At 40.6% G+C, this 19,826-nt stretch overlaps 1 protein-coding gene across 1 annotated transcript in view; it reads right to left on the minus strand.

The window, feature by feature from the left end:
• Positions 1-19,826, minus strand: part of nectin3b (nectin cell adhesion molecule 3b) — a 34,819-nt gene that overhangs the window by 8,312 nt on the left and 6,681 nt on the right. The window contains exons 2-5 of the mRNA XM_008427558.2: positions 16,909-17,256; positions 14,964-15,263; positions 14,380-14,497; positions 12,097-12,248 (exon numbers count right to left, since the gene is read on the minus strand). Of these exons, the coding sequence (XP_008425780.2) occupies positions 12,097-12,248; positions 14,380-14,497; positions 14,964-15,263; positions 16,909-17,256 (918 nt within the window). The remainder of the gene's footprint in view (positions 1-12,096; positions 12,249-14,379; positions 14,498-14,963; positions 15,264-16,908; positions 17,257-19,826) is intronic.

Consider the following 19,826-nt stretch of genomic DNA (forward strand, 5'->3'; position numbering starts at 1 on the left):
TTTTAGGAACTTCTAATTTGGAAACCCTTACTTTATTTCTTTGGGGTATAATAAGGAATGAAACATATATTTTTGTCACTGGCCATTAAATTGGATGGGGAGCCATATTTATCCTGCCGCCACTCAGTGAGCAGGATGGTGAGCTGAAGCAAAAAAAAAAAAAAAAAAGACTCGGGTTGGGGTCCTCAACTATGTATTTTTATTTATTTATGATTTTTCCTTTATTTCTACAGAATAAATCTCATTTTCAAAAGAGATTGTTTTTTACAAAATGATTTAAATTCATCATCTACATGCCGACTGTAGAGGTGTCAGAAAAAAAAGACATAAATATGAAGGTTAAATCCTAGTGGGACTTTAAGAGGAACTGCGTGCTTTAGTTGATGAAAGATGAGTTTTCAAGTTTTCAGCAACACTTAAGGTGTGTTTGGTGGGAAACAAACCATGAAAATGTAAAAAAAAAAAGGGTATATTGAAAGATTTGTGATGCTAACTTTGTTAGCGTACATGGCATCATTGACTCCTAGAAATACGAGAACATTGTAAATATTTTGAACCTGAAAATGGGTAAATAACAGGATATTTCAGGAGGATAATTATCTAAAACACACAGGTAAATAGACACAGAATTATTTCATGAATGTCAATGTCTTTTACAAACTTCTACAGAAAACCTTTATGATGAACTGAAGTGATCGGGGCATAAAAGACGACCCAAGACTCTGGATGATGTTGGGAATAGTCAAAAACATCTTTCTCTGATGGATCAAACTGGTTTTGTTAATAACTAGTCCTCCTCAATGTGGGATTTTACCCACTTAATACATGTATGAGCATTAAAGACTGGATTCATAAATACTTTTAGATATGCAAGATCCAATTACTGCAATGGAATATAAATTTATTTGCACGCTTTTTGCATATACTTAGCAGCGATTCAATAAGTGCACGTTGTCACAGTTTAACACTTAAAATCACTTACTACTCACTTAATTGAACAAAATTATACACCTGTCTTCTGAAAACGACAGCCCGACTCAGTTACTGCAGCTAAAGACAAAAAAAAAGAAAAAAAAAAGACCCAAAACATTACTTTTTAAAAATCTTTTCAATACAACTTGCAGACTAAAACCTGCCGCCGAGCATTCAAGATGCTGAGAAGTAGATTTTATTACTTTTGGCTTAAATTGTTTCACCGCTCTTCACCATGTGTGAAGCAGTGTCTGCTGCTCATGTTTAAATCAAATTCATTTTGATTTGGACAGTCGGTACCTCTCTGTCCAACCTCTCTTGGCCCCATTGGTGTTTTGGGTGCTTTTCCATTGTGGGACGAATTAGCTTTGTTAGACCATATGTCTGCATATGCTGCATGTTGTCCACTGAGGGGATTAGGATTAATCACGATTAAGATGTATTAAAAGAGACGCAGATGAAGGCTTTGCTCAAATAAGATGCGATTGGCCCAAAGCCTGTGAATGTAGGCCACTGGAAGAAGTGGAGGACAAACAAGGACAGAAGGAGACAAAACGTGGAATGGTCAATTCCACTTAGTTTGGTCGCTAAGGTGGGGGCAAAATCAATAACGTGCTGAGATGAGAATTTTAAATAACAGTTTAATTACCATGCAGATTGAATAGTTGCACTGAAAGTCACTTTTTTCCCCCTCCTTTGCGTTCATGCTGTCCTGTAACAGCTAATAAGCTTTTCATTACCTTTGCTGGCTGGTGAACTACAACAAAAAGGGCCTCTTGAGTTGATCGAATTGACTTTAAGAATGTAGCTTATCAAGGTGTCCGCTTTATTGCCTGTCCACAGGCATTAAGACTGACTTTTAGAGAGAGAGAGAGAGGAAGGACACAACTGGGTTGAAGTCGCCATGCTTAGAGAAAAAAAGGGCCTCAATAAATTAGGATAATATAATAAAGTCATTACTAATGGAATGATGCATTTCAGTTGTTCATTTTAGCTACAAACAAAACAAAACCCACAATTCCGTTTCTAAGAAACGTAAGTGATTTAAACACTTCCTACAGGTGAAGTGACAGTCGTCCAGCTGACAGACAGACATCGTCTACTGGGATGTCAAATTATAAAAAAGAAGCTGGCTGTTCACAGAGGGCTGCATCGAGGAAACGTTAAGGGGAAGTTTAGTGGAAGATAAAAATGTGGACAAGACACTGATAACCACAGGCTTGAGGGGGATTGTGAATCAAAGTTCAGTCAGAATTAAAACAAAAAAGTATTTTTTCTGTCACAGATTTTAATATCAAAGGCAATTTGAGTAAATCCAAAAATATTTGCAATTAAATAATCTATCCAAAATGATAGAAAGGTAGCAATTTTCTTTTAAAATTATTTTATCAGGCCCAATTACCAAGAAACCATAATCTAGAGCCCACCTGACTGGCAACACGAAGTAGGCTAAAAAAATAAAATCTGAGAAAGCAACAGCACATTAGGCCTCTACATTTAGTTTGATTTATTGATCTTATGAAATATTCAGATCTCATAGAACCCAACTACAATTTGAGTTAGCAATCAAAAACCAATTCCTGTAATTCAGTGTGTATTCATTTTAAAGATGCACCTTCACATACATAGACCCGCTCTTCCCTGAAGTCTATTTACAGTTTATGAAGTCTTTGTTTAAAAGTCACAACAGTTTAACTTTTTACAAGCAGTTTTGCTTTAAACACCATCCACCCAAAGAGCGGTTTGGATCACTGGTGGATCAACTGTGCCCACACTGGGATTTGGCTCCCTTCTGTCCTTTGCATGCCTCTCCAGCAACAACAGGAAAAACGAAGCTGCAGCAGCAGCACTGAGGCCAACAGAAGTGCACAGTGTTGCTCGGGGAGGGTCGGCGAAGCAGACTTATGAATTAACCAAAGAGGCCTAAGCAAGAGTAAACATGTTTTTATTTCTCCTACGATGAGCAGGCCTGACCTGGCGGGGGACAGAGGCTGGAGGTAGGGGTGGAAAGTTTTAATAATGGGTTCGTATTTGCGCCCACCTCTTTCAGGGTGCTGGGGGGGGGGGATGATATCAAAGTCTCTCCCTCACACGCGCTCTTGTCAGCGCTGCATCCCTCTGTGCCGGCTGAGACGTTCGCTTAGTCCCTTTGTGTGTCGTGAAAAGTATCCTTGGAAACTGTTGTGTCGCAGGCGAAAAGCAAATCTGCTGATCTTCTACACAAGTGTCTCAAAACAAACTCAGAGCGTCGCCGGCTGACATCATTACAGCTACCGAGCTGCTCCGGCATTTTATTTTCAGACCGAGTGTGAGCCTGCCCTACTTTGAGGTCAGAGTGACGACCGCCGCGGCCGAGACGGAAACCCTTCCGCGGCCGGACAGGTCGGCTGAAATGAAGACTTTTGAAGCGTGACCTTAGAAGAGTCAAGGTCACACAGCGGTGTGGTTTCTACCCTCCGAGCGGCGGGGTCGAGGGGATAAATGGAAGATTTTCACGACGAGCAGCTAATTCTCTCCAGTTTTTGTCCCCCCCATTTAACCTCTGAGCTCCACGGCAGGCCCCTCTCCCACCGCTTTCTGTGGCCAGGTATGGACAACAGCCTCCATCAGCAGCTCCAGATGAGCTTGTTGCCATGGGGACAGTCAATGGGCTGGAGAGTGGGGACTTTGGGCCAGTCGGAAACACTCAGCGTTTAATTTTACCAGCTGGCAGACGTCGGGAGAAAGACAGCGGGGCGGAGGAGAGGAGCAGAGCGAAGGCCTCCCTGTCCTGAGACGAAGCGAGCAGGGGACTGATGGAGGGGAGAGGGGCGAGCGTTTGGAGGGTCTCAACTGACCACAGAAATACCGCCAGAGACCAACAGCTCAGCAGTACAGGAAAAACTACGAATCCTCAGTCTAAATAGAAACAAAGATGAGATGAAGTAGATGAAGTCAGAGGAGGAGGAAGAAGAAGAAAAAAAAAAAAGGCTTCCGAATTACATCATGTGGAGCGTCCCAAATACACACGCTGGATTTTTCCTTTTTCTTTTTTGGAGGGGGTGGGGCTGGGGTGGGGGAGTTATGCAGCAGTATGCGTTGGGGAGCTTGAGATGATGTCATTTATAGATGAACAAAGAGGCTGAGTCTGAGCAGTCTGAGTAATGGCAAGCTGAAAACGCTCCAGAGAGAAGAAGAAGAAACTCACAGGTGCTAAGGTGCTTTATTGAACAATAGTTTCTCAAAAGGATTGACAAAATAATGCTCCACTGCTTTCACTGACGTTTTTTTCTTCCCACAATCTTACATTTTCTGCAGTATATACAAAAAAGAAAGCTTTTTTTAAAAATTAATGTGACACTGAAGATTTTTTTTTTTTAAACAATGGTGACATTACATAAACCAACCCCCTTTACAGATCTCTCATTTCACAGGAAAATTCATTCAAAGCTTTCACTGAGTGTTTTTTTTTAATGCCTCTAGGTTTGCAAATATACAACCAACATCCTCTGTCTGGGTGAATATGGCACTAAGAATTCCTCCTGGCACTAAGTGAAATCAAAATCAAATACAATTCAGAGAAAATACGCCACATCCATCATAAGCAACAAACAACCAAACCAAAAAAAAAAAAAAAGTATCTAAGGCACTAGTTGTATTTCTCAACTTAGGTGAGGTTACTGATGATCTGGATACAAAACTTCGGTTACAAAAGAACTTCATCGATCCAGGCGTGGAGCTGGAAACCGAGGAGCCGAGCTGAAAACGTATCGATTAAAGGAATCTCCTCCTTAGTGCATGGGAGCGAGCACAAGTAGGGTTCAGAGTGCCGTGCTTCCTGTTTTCCACATGTATGCAATACGAATCCAATAGGGAGAAGAAGTGGCCGTTTAACCCAGCAGCTGAAATCGTCTTTACAGCGTACATTTCTTAGTTTAGCTGGACAATTGTGAAACATGAGGACTGATTTATCAAAAATCAATGAAAAAAACAAACATTTTAAATAGATTTAACATAGCAGCAGCAAACTTAATGGAAATTTTTACCTCAATTTTTTTTTTATAAGCAGAGATCAAGTTTTTTTCTGGTATTATGAAAGTGTGCACCTTCTTTCTATAAATTGTAATACTACTACTTTGCTGACAACAGTAAGTGGTCGTTTTCTCGTTCTCAGCAGCCTAGTCACTGCACAAGATTCACAACCAGACAAGTAATTTGTAATACACTTTTTCCCCATTTTAACAACTGTTACTCTGATAATAAAGCATCTCTTCTATTTTAGTCTACCCTGTACACAACAGTGATACATTTTATCTATATACGCTGATGATACTGTTATTTATGTGAGGCAATGCTTCCCTACTTCTAAATACAAGTTCGACAGAGTCGGCATCTGGCAGCTCGCGTGGTGTGATCATACTAATAAAGTTGGCATTTATTCACAATTAGTGTACATGAAAACAAAAATACTTGGATTTCCTCCATGTGGTCAAGTAAATGGGTACAAGTACCAGGATACTGTTTTTGTTTTTTCTTCTGCGTACAAAAACTTTACATCACATTAATTTGTGAATGTTTGAGACCTGAACTACTGGAGCTGTGAAGCTCAATAACACTGACAAGTACAAAAATAAAATAAAATAAGTCACAGTACTTATGTTCAAGAGTATAAACTGGCAAGTAAATGTACAAAAAACAAAGTGTTATTTTCAAGCGTTATATTTTTTTTGTAGTTTCCGTTTTACGAGTGCAACTGACTATTTTCCGTCTCTGTGCAGTGAAAGAGTAAAAGTGCCGATAATCAGGTGAGAAACAGACCTGATGCATCTACATTGTTTAAGTTTTTCTGCTCTATGAATGAATGAATGAATGTTAGAGAACAACTACTATCTATTACTGCCTCTGCTTGTATCTGCAACACATGATGTAAAATTGCTCAGACAGGAGAAAAGAAAACTGTTGGTGGTTTGTGTGGAAAAGTGTTACGACAAAAAAAAAAGAAAAACGAAATGTGAAAAATCTAAATTAATTATGCAACAAAGCAGTTTTTGATGAGGAGGCCAGCGTGTGGTGGTTGCCTTGCAGTTGCCTGCTTCAAACAATACCCTGCTGATAGCACGCTTTTGATGCCAGCGACCAAACTCTTAAACAGAGCCATCATTATATAAAAAGGCGGCAGGATACTGTGAACATGCTTGGCTAACTGATGAGGATAACTAACCTGGAACTTTTCCCAGAAAAAGCTAAAAATACCATGGAAGTAATTTCCCTGCTATTTCGTTTTATGGCATCGGATTAATGATAAACTAAAAACAAAAGTTGTCCTGCATCAGTTCAGGATGAATGTTCTTTAAGTTCATTTACTGCCATGTTATGTCCTACATTTTTACCTCATGATTTACATAAGAGCAGACCAAATGAAAACTAATTAGTGTAATGAGTCATTGAGTTTTGTGGGACAGGCAGTGCAATACACTTCATTGCTGTTAAAGTTCAAAAGCCATCAGATTCGTTAACGGAGACAAATCTAGTGCATAACGAACTTCCAGTGCAGGAAATTATTTGCTTAAATCTTGTAAGTTTACCTTCATGGTTTAAAACAGAGGGAAAATATTAGTGGTTTTGTAAACAGGTGCAAACACAACAAAGCTAACACAAGTTAGGCATGTTCCACATCGGCTCAACCGACCCGCTCAGCTCAGAAAGAGATACCAAATGGTTGGCCAGCCATGCAAAATTCTGAATCTCCTCCATAAATACTCATATCATAAACAACATACATGACATGACAACCTAATTTGAGTAAACATTTCGTAACTAAAAATTTCACAGCAGCCAAATGATTTTAAACCAAATGAAACATTTTAGCAATGCCTGTTCAGCTATCTACAAGGTTTCACTGATGATGAACTTCAATCTCAATCAAGCATCTTTGCAAAACATTAAGATGAAACTTAAAAGTAATGTATTTACAAGAAGCTACAGAACTTTGCAAGCAACTCGTTTTCTTGGGATAATTTTAACAAAACAAATGAGTCATTTTTAACCAACAGAGTCTAGTAAAGTTGGCATGAAATGATCAGCTGGAAAAAGCTTGAAACAATTTGATCGTTGTTGCAGCCACCTATCTGGAGCCACCAGGGCTTCAACTCAAAAGACATTATTCATGCTAAATCAACTGTGGCAGTCCATGTAGTAAGGCAGCAACAGCACACACTTCATTTCTATACAGATAAAGGTACCAAGATGTTACACTGACTGAAGAGTTCCCAGTGTTTCCACGTCCAAACCATCCAGTCCCAAAGAGTTGAAAACAAACCAGCTGCAGAGAAGTAGAACTGAGGTGTGTGTACACGTACAATAAGGTGTTTTCTTCATAAACAAAACCTTTGTTGCATTTCTGCTCCTGCAGAACCATCCAGCTTATCAAACGTACCACTCTCTACGCGAGATGAGCGAACCGTCTGTGTGCGACACGTAATCGCCGTCGGCCCCGCTGTCGTAGCAGTCATCCGACAGGTAGGGGGAGCCGTTTCCCTGCCGTTTAGGTGGGTGAGGGTGTTTGGCACACCTGGGCCGCTGTGGACTAGAAAACTGTGCGTGTTCCTGACGGGGAGTCTGTTGCTTGTTGAGGCGGCCGCTCTCCCTCATGGCCCTCGTGTAGCCGTTAACGGGATACTTTTCTCCGTTGTACTCGTTATAGGGATGCTGGTCTCGTTCGTGTTTGAGCTCACGGTCGCCCCACTCCTCCCGGTCATGATCCCGGGTGCTAGCGCCGCCGCCGGCCTTCGTGGGCCGCAGCTCGTGTTGCCCGGCAGCCTTCTGCAGATCAGCAGTGCCGTGGTTCTGTTTGGCGTAGTAGCTGCCGTGAAAAGTCTGCGGTTTCCGTAGGTAACACACGCCGACCACAGACAACACCAGAAGCAGGGACAAGGCCCCGCCCACGGCCCCACCCACTATGGAACCAAGATTACTTTCGGGCAGGGCTTCAAGTGTGGGGGAGCTCAGGAGGACGTGGCCCTTATCGACCACAAAGGTGGAGGAGGAAGAGCCGGTTAGGACAGGAGCGGTAATGGTGGAAGGCATGGTGGGAGGATCTAATGGAGGGGAACAGGGTGAGAGGGGGATGGAGGGCGAAAGGGGAGAGATGAACAGACAGAAGCAGAAAATGTCAATGGCATCTACATCAGCATTTCACTAAGAAGGGACAGATAATCAACTAATCTAAGGTCTATATACTTATAGTGGCCACGGGTTTCTAAAGCTGCAAGAAAGTCAGGAGTAAAATCTAGAGTTTGGGAACAACGAGACACCAAACGATGTACTTCTGTCTTAAGCTTTGTTTTCTGGGCTTAACTTAAAATCTAGTTCATTGACTTTGAGAAGATGAAGTTGTTGTAAAAAAACAAAATAAATTAGTAAATCCGTGTTGAAAATAACTTTTATCTCAACCAGCCAGTATCAACTGATCGATTTTTCAAATTACTGATCGCACCATACTGAAGTACTACCAGACTGCAGTAATGCCTCTCTTCAGTGTGGAAGTTGTTACTGTATGAACTAGACTCAGATCGAGGCATTTTCATTTTCAGTGCATTTAAAAAAAAAATTTTTTTTATATACGAATTTGTAGAAAACCAAAAAAAGCTACCATTTAGAATAAGAAATGGATGTTCAATAGCGAGCTGAACAAGAATTGCTGGTCATGTTGCTCCTTCACCATTTCCTACATTTCCGTTTTGGTTATTTTGTACCAAAAAGAAGCAGTCTGCCACCGGATGTAAATGTATATCTTGCCATGAGGCGTTTTGGTGAACAACGGCATCGCCCCCAATCCGACTTTAGCAGATAATAATAGGAAGATTGAACTGAGCACAGCAAAGTTTGGGTTTATATTCAGGAACCTTTCAGAAGTACTTAAAAAAAAAAAAAGTTTATAATGGAAAAGTCAAGTTATTTTCATCACTAAAATTAAAAACATCAACACCCTGAAATGCCAGCAGTGGCTGCCGCATCGTCTTTCTCCTTGGTCTGTTTGAAGGACATATTTTTCTCTACATGAGTGGAAAGGTTCACAAAATCCACGGTTCAGTTTTGAGTTACAACTTTTGTCTTCCAACAATATTTCAGCAGTAGACAATTCACAATTAATGGTTTTTAAAATGTGTTGTCTTAAAGAACATTTTATGCTGTCAGGCAAAAAATGAATGAATGAGCTTGGATGTGATTTTTGTACAAAAACAAATAAAATAAAATAAAGGGGTTGGGGGGGACTAGCACCATTTCCTTTTTCCTGCAATATAGAGCTCAGTCAACTTTAGGGCCATTAAGTGGATGCTCAGCACGCAAATAAAAACATTCACATTTTAAAGCCATATTTTCTGTGTCGGTCGTCTCTGGAAATTCCTCGTCATCTGTTGCTGAACTGTCAGCAGGCGGGAATGTTATTTATACGACGGCTTGAGCACTTTCCCCGTATAAATCCTGCATCCTCTAAAACAATAGTATGAGCTATAAAACATCCTATTGCTTTGATTTCAGGCTCTTCACAGCCTGACTATTCACTAAAAGGCATTAAAAAGCTACAGAGGAAAGAAATTGCTCTCTCCTAAAACACTTTCTCTTACTTAAGCAGTTAATCAAAAACTCCTGGCATCTCCATGGAAGTACTGAACATGCTGCTGCTGCCGCTAGCAGCTGCTGGAAGAAGGTCACAGCTAATGTTTGATAACACCATTTAACCATAAATCTTGAAAGTTTCAGTTAAATCATTTGGTGTGCTGTGCTGCAGGTCGCCTTGACAACCAGCTATTTACATCGACAGATATCTATCCGTGGTTTTGAACTGTAAGAAGAAAGCTAGAGTACCAGGAGAGAAACCGCAGAGAGAACAGAAACGGGATCCAAACACAGGAATGTCTTGCGCAAGATGACATACTAACCTCTCTGCCACTGCACAGCCTAAAGATTATTTCAAAAGTGATACAATTAGCATGTTTAGTACAGCATTCCCTTTGTAGATGGTTCTAAAACATTGGTAATATTTCTAAACCCAGCATGTCCCGTAACAGAGGTCGAACCCTCCAAAGAAAGACTGTAATACATTCAGCCTTTTCTAATATCCCCTGAAGTCGACTGTGGCTCAGATTGCTTTTTTGCCAATTCAACAAAACATCCCCTAGGTAAGTATGGATCTATGTCCTATGGTAGACTGCTCCTTTACGGGAGCAGAACTGCTAAAACTGCAAAAGCATGAAATGATGAAGGAGCGAAATGACCAGCGCTCGCTAAAGTTTAGCTCTGAATGAACAGCAGAAAATAGAAAATGCTGTTCAGTTTTAAATAGCTTCCTACTCGAGCTGCACAGTACAGTGAATGGCAATATGCTTTGCAATATCAAAGTGTGTGACGCCGCAACCACAACCGGCTGCCTGCCGGCGTCCAATGTTTTCCTGGACCGTTAACACAAATTTACAATTATGCAGAGATTAAACTTCAGGCACAAAAAGGTCGAGATGCTTAAGATAAAAAAAGAGTGGTTCTATTTTTATGATGGAAAAGAATAGAGTCAAAAGCAAAAATAGGTTGATCATAATTAACACCATTATTGCAGTGTTCCGCTTTAAATTTACACAATTACACTTCCAGTCCAATTTCCTACATGCAACCTTAGAGACTCTGAACATGAGTTTGAGTCTTCACTCAGTAACAACATTCACACTGAAGAGTGTTATTAATAAATGCGTTGTGTTGACCCCTCAAACCTTTTGGGGGATTTTTACGTTTTTTTGACCGGCTGGCCACTAGTCAGATCCAGTCAAGCTGGAAATGAGTTGACTGATCACTGGCCAAATTCTGGCTACGTCTGCAGAGAAAAGCAAACCAAACTGTTATTCTCTTTATTCGACGTTCCTTTCTAACAACATTATATTAATGCTGCTCTCCCTCTAGCACCATTGGCTCCAGGTTAGAGGTACTATGAGACAAAGAGTCACAAACTAGAGAAATTTAAAGATTTTAAAACTGTTACACAAAGGAGTATTACAACCCCCCCCCCAAAAAAAACGTTATTTAAAAAAAAACAACTTTTACTACATTTAAAAGGACTAGTATGTGTCATCCCTTGCACCTGGATATCTAATCATGAGCGCACATATGTAATCATTTTCAAACCCCTATTTTGTGTGTATACTTTCCCCACACCGGAGAAAACCCTCCTTATGGAAAGTGGGTTAGTGGTTATACCCACAGACAGGCAACCCAAAGGCTATAATCACAAGCAGCTAAAGTAATGGAAAAAAAAATAAAAAATCACTTTGATACTGTAACTTCAGTGCAGGGCCAAATGTGAGGCAAAGACTCCCAGCTTAGAGACCTGAAACATGAACCCAGAGGTTTGTTGTCTTCAAGAGTGTAAACTCTACAACGAGACGAGCAAACCCACAACGACACATACAGCGAAGGGAACACCGACACGTGCACACACAAAACACGCACGTACAGGTCCTCTCAAAGGAAAATGAAATATGGATGATAAATAATAAATAGGAGTTGAAAAGGACTAGTTAATGTTTTATGAATCTGGGACATCATCTCACAGTGAGGCTGCAGGCTTTTGCTTCTTACTTGCATGACACATGCAGAAATAAAAGAAACACAAGAAGGAAAGGAACTTAAAAAGGAAAAAAAAACATAATCACAGCTTTGAGATTCATTCAAGACGAGAGTTTCCACAGGCGAGAGAGACTTGGAGAGGCCAGAGGAGCATGCTCACAATGCACATCAGAGATACGACATACCTCAGCATCAAGTCAACAGGACAGAGCAGAAAAGCAGTGCACTGTGGTCTTTAAGAGGAATTAAGTAATGCCAGCTGTTTGACCTAGGGACTCCCTGTTTGAACATCTGGAGGCCTCATGCTAATCACGGCTAATCTGCATGCAGCTAGGTCCAAATCTGAGATAATTTCCAGCACACAGTATCACAGATTGCTTCATACGCTCAGTTGGTACACAAAGCTTCAGAGTGGCACAGTGTCACATTTCAGCTCGAAGGACAAGGTCAGTGTCATGCCCTCAATGACGAACACGCATGCACAGAGCTTCCTGGGAGTCAGCTGTGTTCCTGTCTATAAACTCGGCTCACCTTGTATGAGGATGCGCACATCTCGACTGCGGAGGTTAATGTTGTTGGCAACCTCGCACCTGTAAACGCCAGAGTCATTCCGATGAAGGGGACGCAGGAAAAGCAACGTGCTGTTCCTCGTTTCCACGCCGTCTGGCATTTCACTGTCCAATCTGCAAAACGCACACAGAAGGGAAGAGCATCAGAGATGAGGCGAAAAACAAATCACCAGCAGAAACTAGTAATCAAAGCTGATCTTAATCTGAAGAAGAGTTTTATAGGTTTCTGTAGCTTGTAAAAACTGCAGTGTGCAACTTTTATGAAAAATATATATATTTTTACTTATCCGTTGAAACTGTCACTATGTTGTGACTGTAGAATAATGAAACAATCTGAAAAAAATAAAATAAAGTGGAGCTCCTCTGTCTTCTCCCAGGAGGAGAGTCTTGGTGCTGTCGATCATGGCAATGTGCATGCTGCTCACACCCCACCCCACCTGTTAGCGGTCAACCGCTAAGATCGCTAACAGTCTTAGCGGTTGATCATGTCAACCGCTAAGACTGGTGGCATGATCAACAGTCTTAGCGCTGTTGATCATGGCAATGTGCATGTTGCTCACACCCCACCTCTGTTACGCTACAGCTTCTCTCCATCAGCAGCGTCAGTGTCACAAATGCTCAGGCTAGTTAGCGTAGCCACCGACGTAAACAGTTTTCCTGTAAGGATGAGTTCTTTCTCCGCCGTTAGCAGATTGAGAAGCGAGTTCACGAGGGTGATTGACAGCGCTGAGACAGTCCTCCTGGATCCGATTGTTTGTGACAGGGAGCGGTGCATTTCTTCAGACAGCACAGGGTGGAGGTGGAGGATATTGTTCTTTTCACAGATTATCTGTCTCATATTATACCGTCACGACATGGGGATAATTTCAACATGTTAAAACTTATTTTTTTAATAGAAGCTGCTACGTACTGCAGCTTTAATTTGCTTTGAGGCAGTGGCAGGTTTTAATACGAGTCACGAGGGATGTTGCCCAGGGCACCACGAGAAGACAAGACACGCAAAAACCATTTAAGAGAAGTTTCATATCGGTTTTATGCATTTGGAGGCACCTCCCTGCAGTAAGCAGAGGCCTGCCAAGAATAGAGACCAGGCTCTGTTTGTTGTCAGACACAGTGAGCTCACTTTTAGGGAGACGCAAGTTACTTTGAGCCTAAGCACTGCTTTCATCTACACTCCACCAGGAAATTTGTATCACGCTATAGTAAGAATTCGAAGCAGCAGCATGAGCCTCATTCAGGAGGCCATTCACAAAAGGACAGGCAACTTGAAGTTTTTCACATCAAATTAAAACCAGAAACAACTTCCTGGGATTTTATTTGATGAACAAAGTAGTGCATACACTTCAGATCCTGTTTTTACTGCAGTTACATCTGAACATTGATTCCTATTTGGATTTCGATCCATTCTGCTCTCACCGTCTGTTCAGGTCCTGTCGAGATCCCGGATTTTATTCACAGATATTGGAAAAAGAAGGCATAGAGTAAACGCACATAGACTTCTGGACTTATAGTTATTTTTAAAAATGTTTTCCTTCCACTTTGCTGTGGTTTTGTGGCAACCAGCATCTTATCTGCAGAATGGACAGATGAGATACTGGTTCCCAGTCTAAACAAACAGGAATAAGTCTGGACAGCCACCAAAGCTCACTCTAAATATTCTATACCAACACTTTAAAATCAACATTAATATCACTAAATTCACTCTGACCTACCGTTAGCATAATTGTGTGGCTGGGTTTCATCTTTATCCCAAAAGTTATCTGCTGCAGATAAACTGGTAATATTTATGTCAGAATAGACACAAATGTGTTCCTTTATGATTGTAAACAGGTTAGAGTTTAATGCAAAATTTCAAACTTATTTTCTGAAAACTAAAACACGTTTTTTTATGCTACACTTTTATAGAAAGCTCTTCAGTAAAGCCTTTAGATAGGAATTGATGCGACAGCTGATGTTCTCCTCTTTGTAAGTGAATGCTTTCCTGTGTTGGCTGTCATTTTGAACCAATTTACTCAACCTCAACATCCTACAAAGGCTGTGCGTTTAAGGTTAAGCTTATGAAACATACAGGACTAAAAGGAGCATAGAAGGAAACTGTCAGCAGAGTTGAGAGCATATGCAGAAACGCCACAAAGTGCAACCAAATCTTGTGCTACAAGATGGAAAGATTTAGATTTCCTTACATTGGGCCAGGAAAAATAATGAAAAAAAAAAAAGCTTATTGAGTTTAAACAGAAACACACACCTGATCCATCTGAAGTGATGAGCCGGTGGGTTGGCGTTGGCTTTGCATGTCATCTGAACGTTCTCTCGGCCCACATACCAGTCCCCGTCATACCCCACAACGGAGATATCAGGAGCAACTGCAGCGGGAGGAAAACATGTTTAAAACACAACTTTGTTCAATAATTTCCACAGTTTTTGAGCAAAATATATTGGCATGGTTTCAATATCAATTTTAAAATATAAGAACCATTTCTGATATGCTGTAATGATGATTCTGGAGCTGAGATTGCTGTGGTTTTCCAATTCAAAATTAGCATAAAGTCCCCGTTTGGGTGCTCCATTTTATACAATGTTGTCATCTTGCCCTTGTGTGCAAGTGTCTAAAAATTCAAAATATTAGACTTAATGAATTGCTAGTTTAAATTATGCCGACAATATTAACAGTGAGGATAAAACGAGAAAAACTGCTTAGTCAGAAAGCAAAAAAGGAAAACAAAGCTGTTGCTGTACTCGCAGAATTGCAGCTTCTTCTTAACCCAGTAATGACAGTTTTAGATTAATATCAGTATCCGTCTTAATCCAGACGATTGTATGGAAACCTACACTGCACGTTGAGCTCGTAGGGGATCCTGAAGTCGCTCTGCAGCGCCGGGTGACGGACCACGCAGGTCAGACCGTGGCCCTGGACGTGGCGCGTCGGCTGCCAGATGTAGCGCACCTGTGTGCTGGTGGTGCCGTTGACGTCGTCGAACAGCTGCACCTCTGACTGGCCGAAAAGGTTGGACTCCCAAGACACCTCAGCAGGGGGCCGAGCTCGCTCGGCGATGCAGGTGGCCACCACGGTGTCGTTGCCCCCGTCGATCAGAGCGGCCGAGCCGGCGGAAACGTAGACCTTTGGCTCCACTGTTCAACACACGGCCAGAGAAAAAGCTAAATAAAACCAATTCTACCAACAGCATCAAGGCTTTATTATGCCGTTTATTTAACTTTCGTCATTACTGAACTATCAACTTCAATACTTCATGCATTCCACCACACAAAACAATAACAGCTTTAATAGGCGTCTCCATCCCCCTTTATGATGTGTTTGGTAAAAAAGCGCACAGGGTGGATGCGCACGCAGCGTCTCTGTGCAGTGACAACTTCTGGCCCAAATGAAAAATGGGTAATCCCCTCAGCAAAATTGAAAACACAGCCCTTGAACTTGTTATTGCTCACAACCTGAACAAATGACTCTGATGCACAGATCGGTAGTAGACCCCGACTAAACTGGAGCTTCCTGAGCGGCAGGATTTCTGTTCCTCTGTCTTTGCTCTTAAGGTTTTCCCTTAGCAGCAAGGAGTTATGGGAAAAAAATGTTTTACAGGTAGATGACTTACTCCAAAGATGTCTTGCTAAATATGCTCTGAAAAGAAAGCTATATAAAGACATCAACACTAGTCCATGCAAACCATTTAAAAACTGATTTTACTTTAAATGCATTTAGTTGGCTCATTAATCCATTGTGATTTTTAGAAATCTATCACTTCCTGCATAAAAGGAAACTCTTAGTTTCTTTTCTCCTCTGTTGCTCGTTTGTCAACTCGCAGCTCTTCTGTGCTTCAAAATGTGCAAGCACTTTGAGAGTCAATCTGATTGGCCAGGCATCATGTACAGATGTAACTCCATGAGGAATGTGGAAATTTGGCGCTCAGTTATTTTGTAAATTCTTGAGCCATTCTGTCACTTTGTCCACTGATCGTAATTTTCTCTATAGAGCAACTGTGAAAAGTTCTGATCAGATTTATGTGGCCTCGTCCTGCAGTAAAAAACATTCAGAAATGTTTCAGTCACACGGAGATCATGACGATTCAAACTGAGATTGTAAACATTTGATTCGCTTTGTCTTAAATACTGAACCATAAAGCCAACAACTTTGTGCATCACTGAACTGGTTACATTTACATGGAAATATCATCTTTTAAAACAAATGGAGCCTTTCAGATTTACACATTGAGTCGTCAATCTTTATTCTTTAGAGAACTGGAGCGTCCTTAAGGCAAATTCAGTTTAAAAGTTGGCCTAAGTCTTGACATAACTTTTGTCTGTTCCCTAGGAAACTACAAAAGTTAAGAGCACGGCATGGGATGCAGTTCTGGAAGCTGTGCAGAAAAGAAAAGAAGATTTTCCTGTGATTTGTAAAACCTGCTGACTGCAGGGCTCACTGAAGGTGCAGCAGGCATAAAAATGACTTTCCATCAACTACAGATATGAGGAGTTGAGCTTGTCAGCGACTCCAATACCAACTACTTAAAAATGCATTAGGAACTTAATCACATATTTGGGATTGGAACGAGACGTCCAAAACCCAAATTAAATTGGGTTAAAATGGAAATCCTAAAGTCAAGAATTAACAGAGGTGGCGAAGCAATCTTTCCCAAACTGCTGCTGTTTATATTTGTTAAATTATTCATAGAATGTGGAACAATACGGCACCGGCTAATAAAGAGTGTCAGACACGTGTGACGGAGTCTACAGAACAATGTTAATGTTACGATACGATACGTACCAAGCACACTGATGGTGGTGGAGGCCTGGGTGTTTCCCAGAGGAAACGTAGCCACCTTACAGGTGTAGATCCCCACGTCTGAGAAGCCCACGTTTTCCAGCACGATGGTGGCATCGCGAGAGGACGGTGACCGGAAATGCAAGCGGTTGATGTACTCCGGCGGGATGAAAGTACCAAGCTCGGGGTTGTAGACCGCCACGGTTACGGAGCCTGAAGGCAGGCGGCGCTCCCAGGAACTCTGAGTCAGAGTCAGGTTTGTGCCAACCTCCACCCGGCAGTCTAAAGTCACATTCTTTCCCAGCACGGCACTCACTCTCTGAGGCACCACCACCTGACTGCACACAGCACCTGCCAAGAGGACACAAAACGCAAGTTAGCCGCAACCCGCCTTCAATCACAAAATGCTTAGAAACTTTAATAATTAACCATAATTCAGGAATATACTTTTGTTTCTTATTTTGTAAAGTGTTTTTCACATTCTCAATCCAAATTACAGTCCACTGTTTAATTAAATGATAATATTCTCCTGGTTTAACTTGGACCACAAATTATTTTATTGACATTTGAAAGCTTCCCCTTAGATTTATGTATTTGTTTTGGAAGCCGATCCATAGAATTGAATAAAAACGATTTAAATTGATTAATCTTTGCGTAAACAAATGACTCTCGGAAACAGATTAATGTCAGGAAGCCCAAATCCTGGGCAATTAAGTCTTAAACTTCTGTAAATTAGATTTTTTTGAACAGACTTCAAGAACTTGGCAAGACCGCGGTAGTATTTATTTTTTTTGTTCCCTAAAAAGTGTAATATTTCACTGACTTAGAAAACGGCAGCAGAAAAGGCTGCAGTACGTTTTTTTTTCCTTTCACTGAAGATGAGACTATTTAAAAGGCAACAGCCATAATACACCTCAGTGATTAAAAACGTTTTTATCTGCTGGGATAAAAATGAACAGTATTGGTGAAAATCCATTCATGACTATAGCTGCATAACTCATTCTGAATGAGAAACTTTTCGTTTCCTCCAACAAATACGTTTCCTCACAAATTTCTCAACGGTCTCATTTCGTTGTGCTGGGTAATGGGCACCTGAGTGGGACTTTCTTCAGGTCATAAATGCTTTTGACTGCAGTAGTACCAAACCAACAGGAGAAAATGCTAATGCCACACCATGCTGTGAGGTTGAAGCCTTCACCAAGAAATTATAGTAGGTAGAAATCAACTGGAGCCCAATTATTGATGACTTTTATGGCAGCCATACCAGATTGTTAACTGAATGGTCATAAATCTGCAAATCAGCTTTTTCTCCCCCCACCCAAATAAAAGCGCTACAAAATTTCAATAAACAATCTTTAGTGTGGAAGTTGTTGGTAAATAAACAAGACTTATAAGCAAGCATGTCAGCTATTTCATTGAGGATGCTACATGGGGGCTAGACGACCACAAACGGAAAACTGAACCAATGAGAGCAAAGTTATCGTTCTTAAGTTTCCTCCAAACAGAACGATAGATTTCAAAAAGACGAACAAATCCTGAGTTGTTGAGAGGAGCGTCATTCATTAAGAAATCCCTGGGATGAATGCTCCTAGTGCTTATTGCGTTTACAATCCATGATACAAAGGACAGATTACAAAGTCAGTTTCTTATTTTGCCTTTGGTTTGTCTACCTGCAGAACTATGTTTAAATGTTTCTAGTTTCAATTACATTTACAATAGCTTAATGAATTGTTTAACAGCTGCAAACCAGATTCTTTTCTACTGTAATAACATTATTTAGACATTGTTTTACCTGAAAAAAAACCATGATATAGTGCACAACAAAATTTAAAAAATATTTAAATTTTGGGTCATCTTTCTGAAGTATTTTTTCCACAAACATAAAACAATACGAAGCATTACATTTTCATTTATAGTTTAGCCAGCTACACCAGCTGAAACTTGGAATGGTAGATTTTTATAAAATCATCTACAAAACAAAATAAAATGCTGGTCATGATCCTGAGATCTCAAATATGGATCAGAGTATAATTTATTTACTTTTATTTGTAAGATATACCATTCCTCTGAGAACAAATGATAAAAAAAGAAAATAAAAGACCTAATTTATGTGTATTAGTGTATGCGTGCATGTTGTCCAGTCAATGACTAGAAGAAAAGCTTGGACTATAGATAAAACATTCAGTACTGAACCGAGCACTAAACCTCATCCAAAACCACTGCAATATAATACTTTAAATACTTGAAAAGGAAAAGTCAAAAATATCAGGGAGAAGTGCATTTTTGATGTCCAAGTCCATTTTATATCYGAACCCTCTGACATATTCTGGCATCAGTTTAAAAATGTCTTAACCAATGCAAGAATTGGGGGTTAGAACAAATACCACACAGCTTACATGAAGACTAAGTGGTCTCAATCACAAAAAAAAAAAAAAAAAAGTCTCCCTCCTACTGACCTGAATTCAGGAATTATAATCAGACTTTGTGTACGTCTTTTGTCCAAATATAACCAACCCATGCACTCTGCTACCTACACGAGGCAGAAATGCTCTAAGACTGAAATGTAGGAGCTCAACGCTACGCTGAGGAAAGTCCAAATGACGAGAACAGACTGCATCTGGTAGGAAAAAAAAAAAARGGGGAAGGAAGGGAAGTGATATGCTAACACGATGACATCATCATTAAGAGAAGAAAAGAAGGCTGAGGGAGAGGAGAGGCAGGAGCGCATCGAGGAGAAACAGCTTTAAATACAAAAACAGGAATTAGAATATTAACATAATAAAATGCATCGAGCAACAATCACACACTTCAAGTCTTTCATTAAATCCCTAACTGTAACAAGCTGTCAAGAGGAAAACATCACTGCAAATTGAAATCGGCTGCACTCGGTTGGGAACAGACTCCAAATATTCTTCTGTTGT

This window comes from Poecilia reticulata, linkage group LG14 (assembly GCF_000633615.1).
Source record: "Poecilia reticulata strain Guanapo linkage group LG14, Guppy_female_1.0+MT, whole genome shotgun sequence".
Lineage (NCBI taxonomy): Eukaryota > Metazoa > Chordata > Actinopteri > Cyprinodontiformes > Poeciliidae > Poecilia > Poecilia reticulata.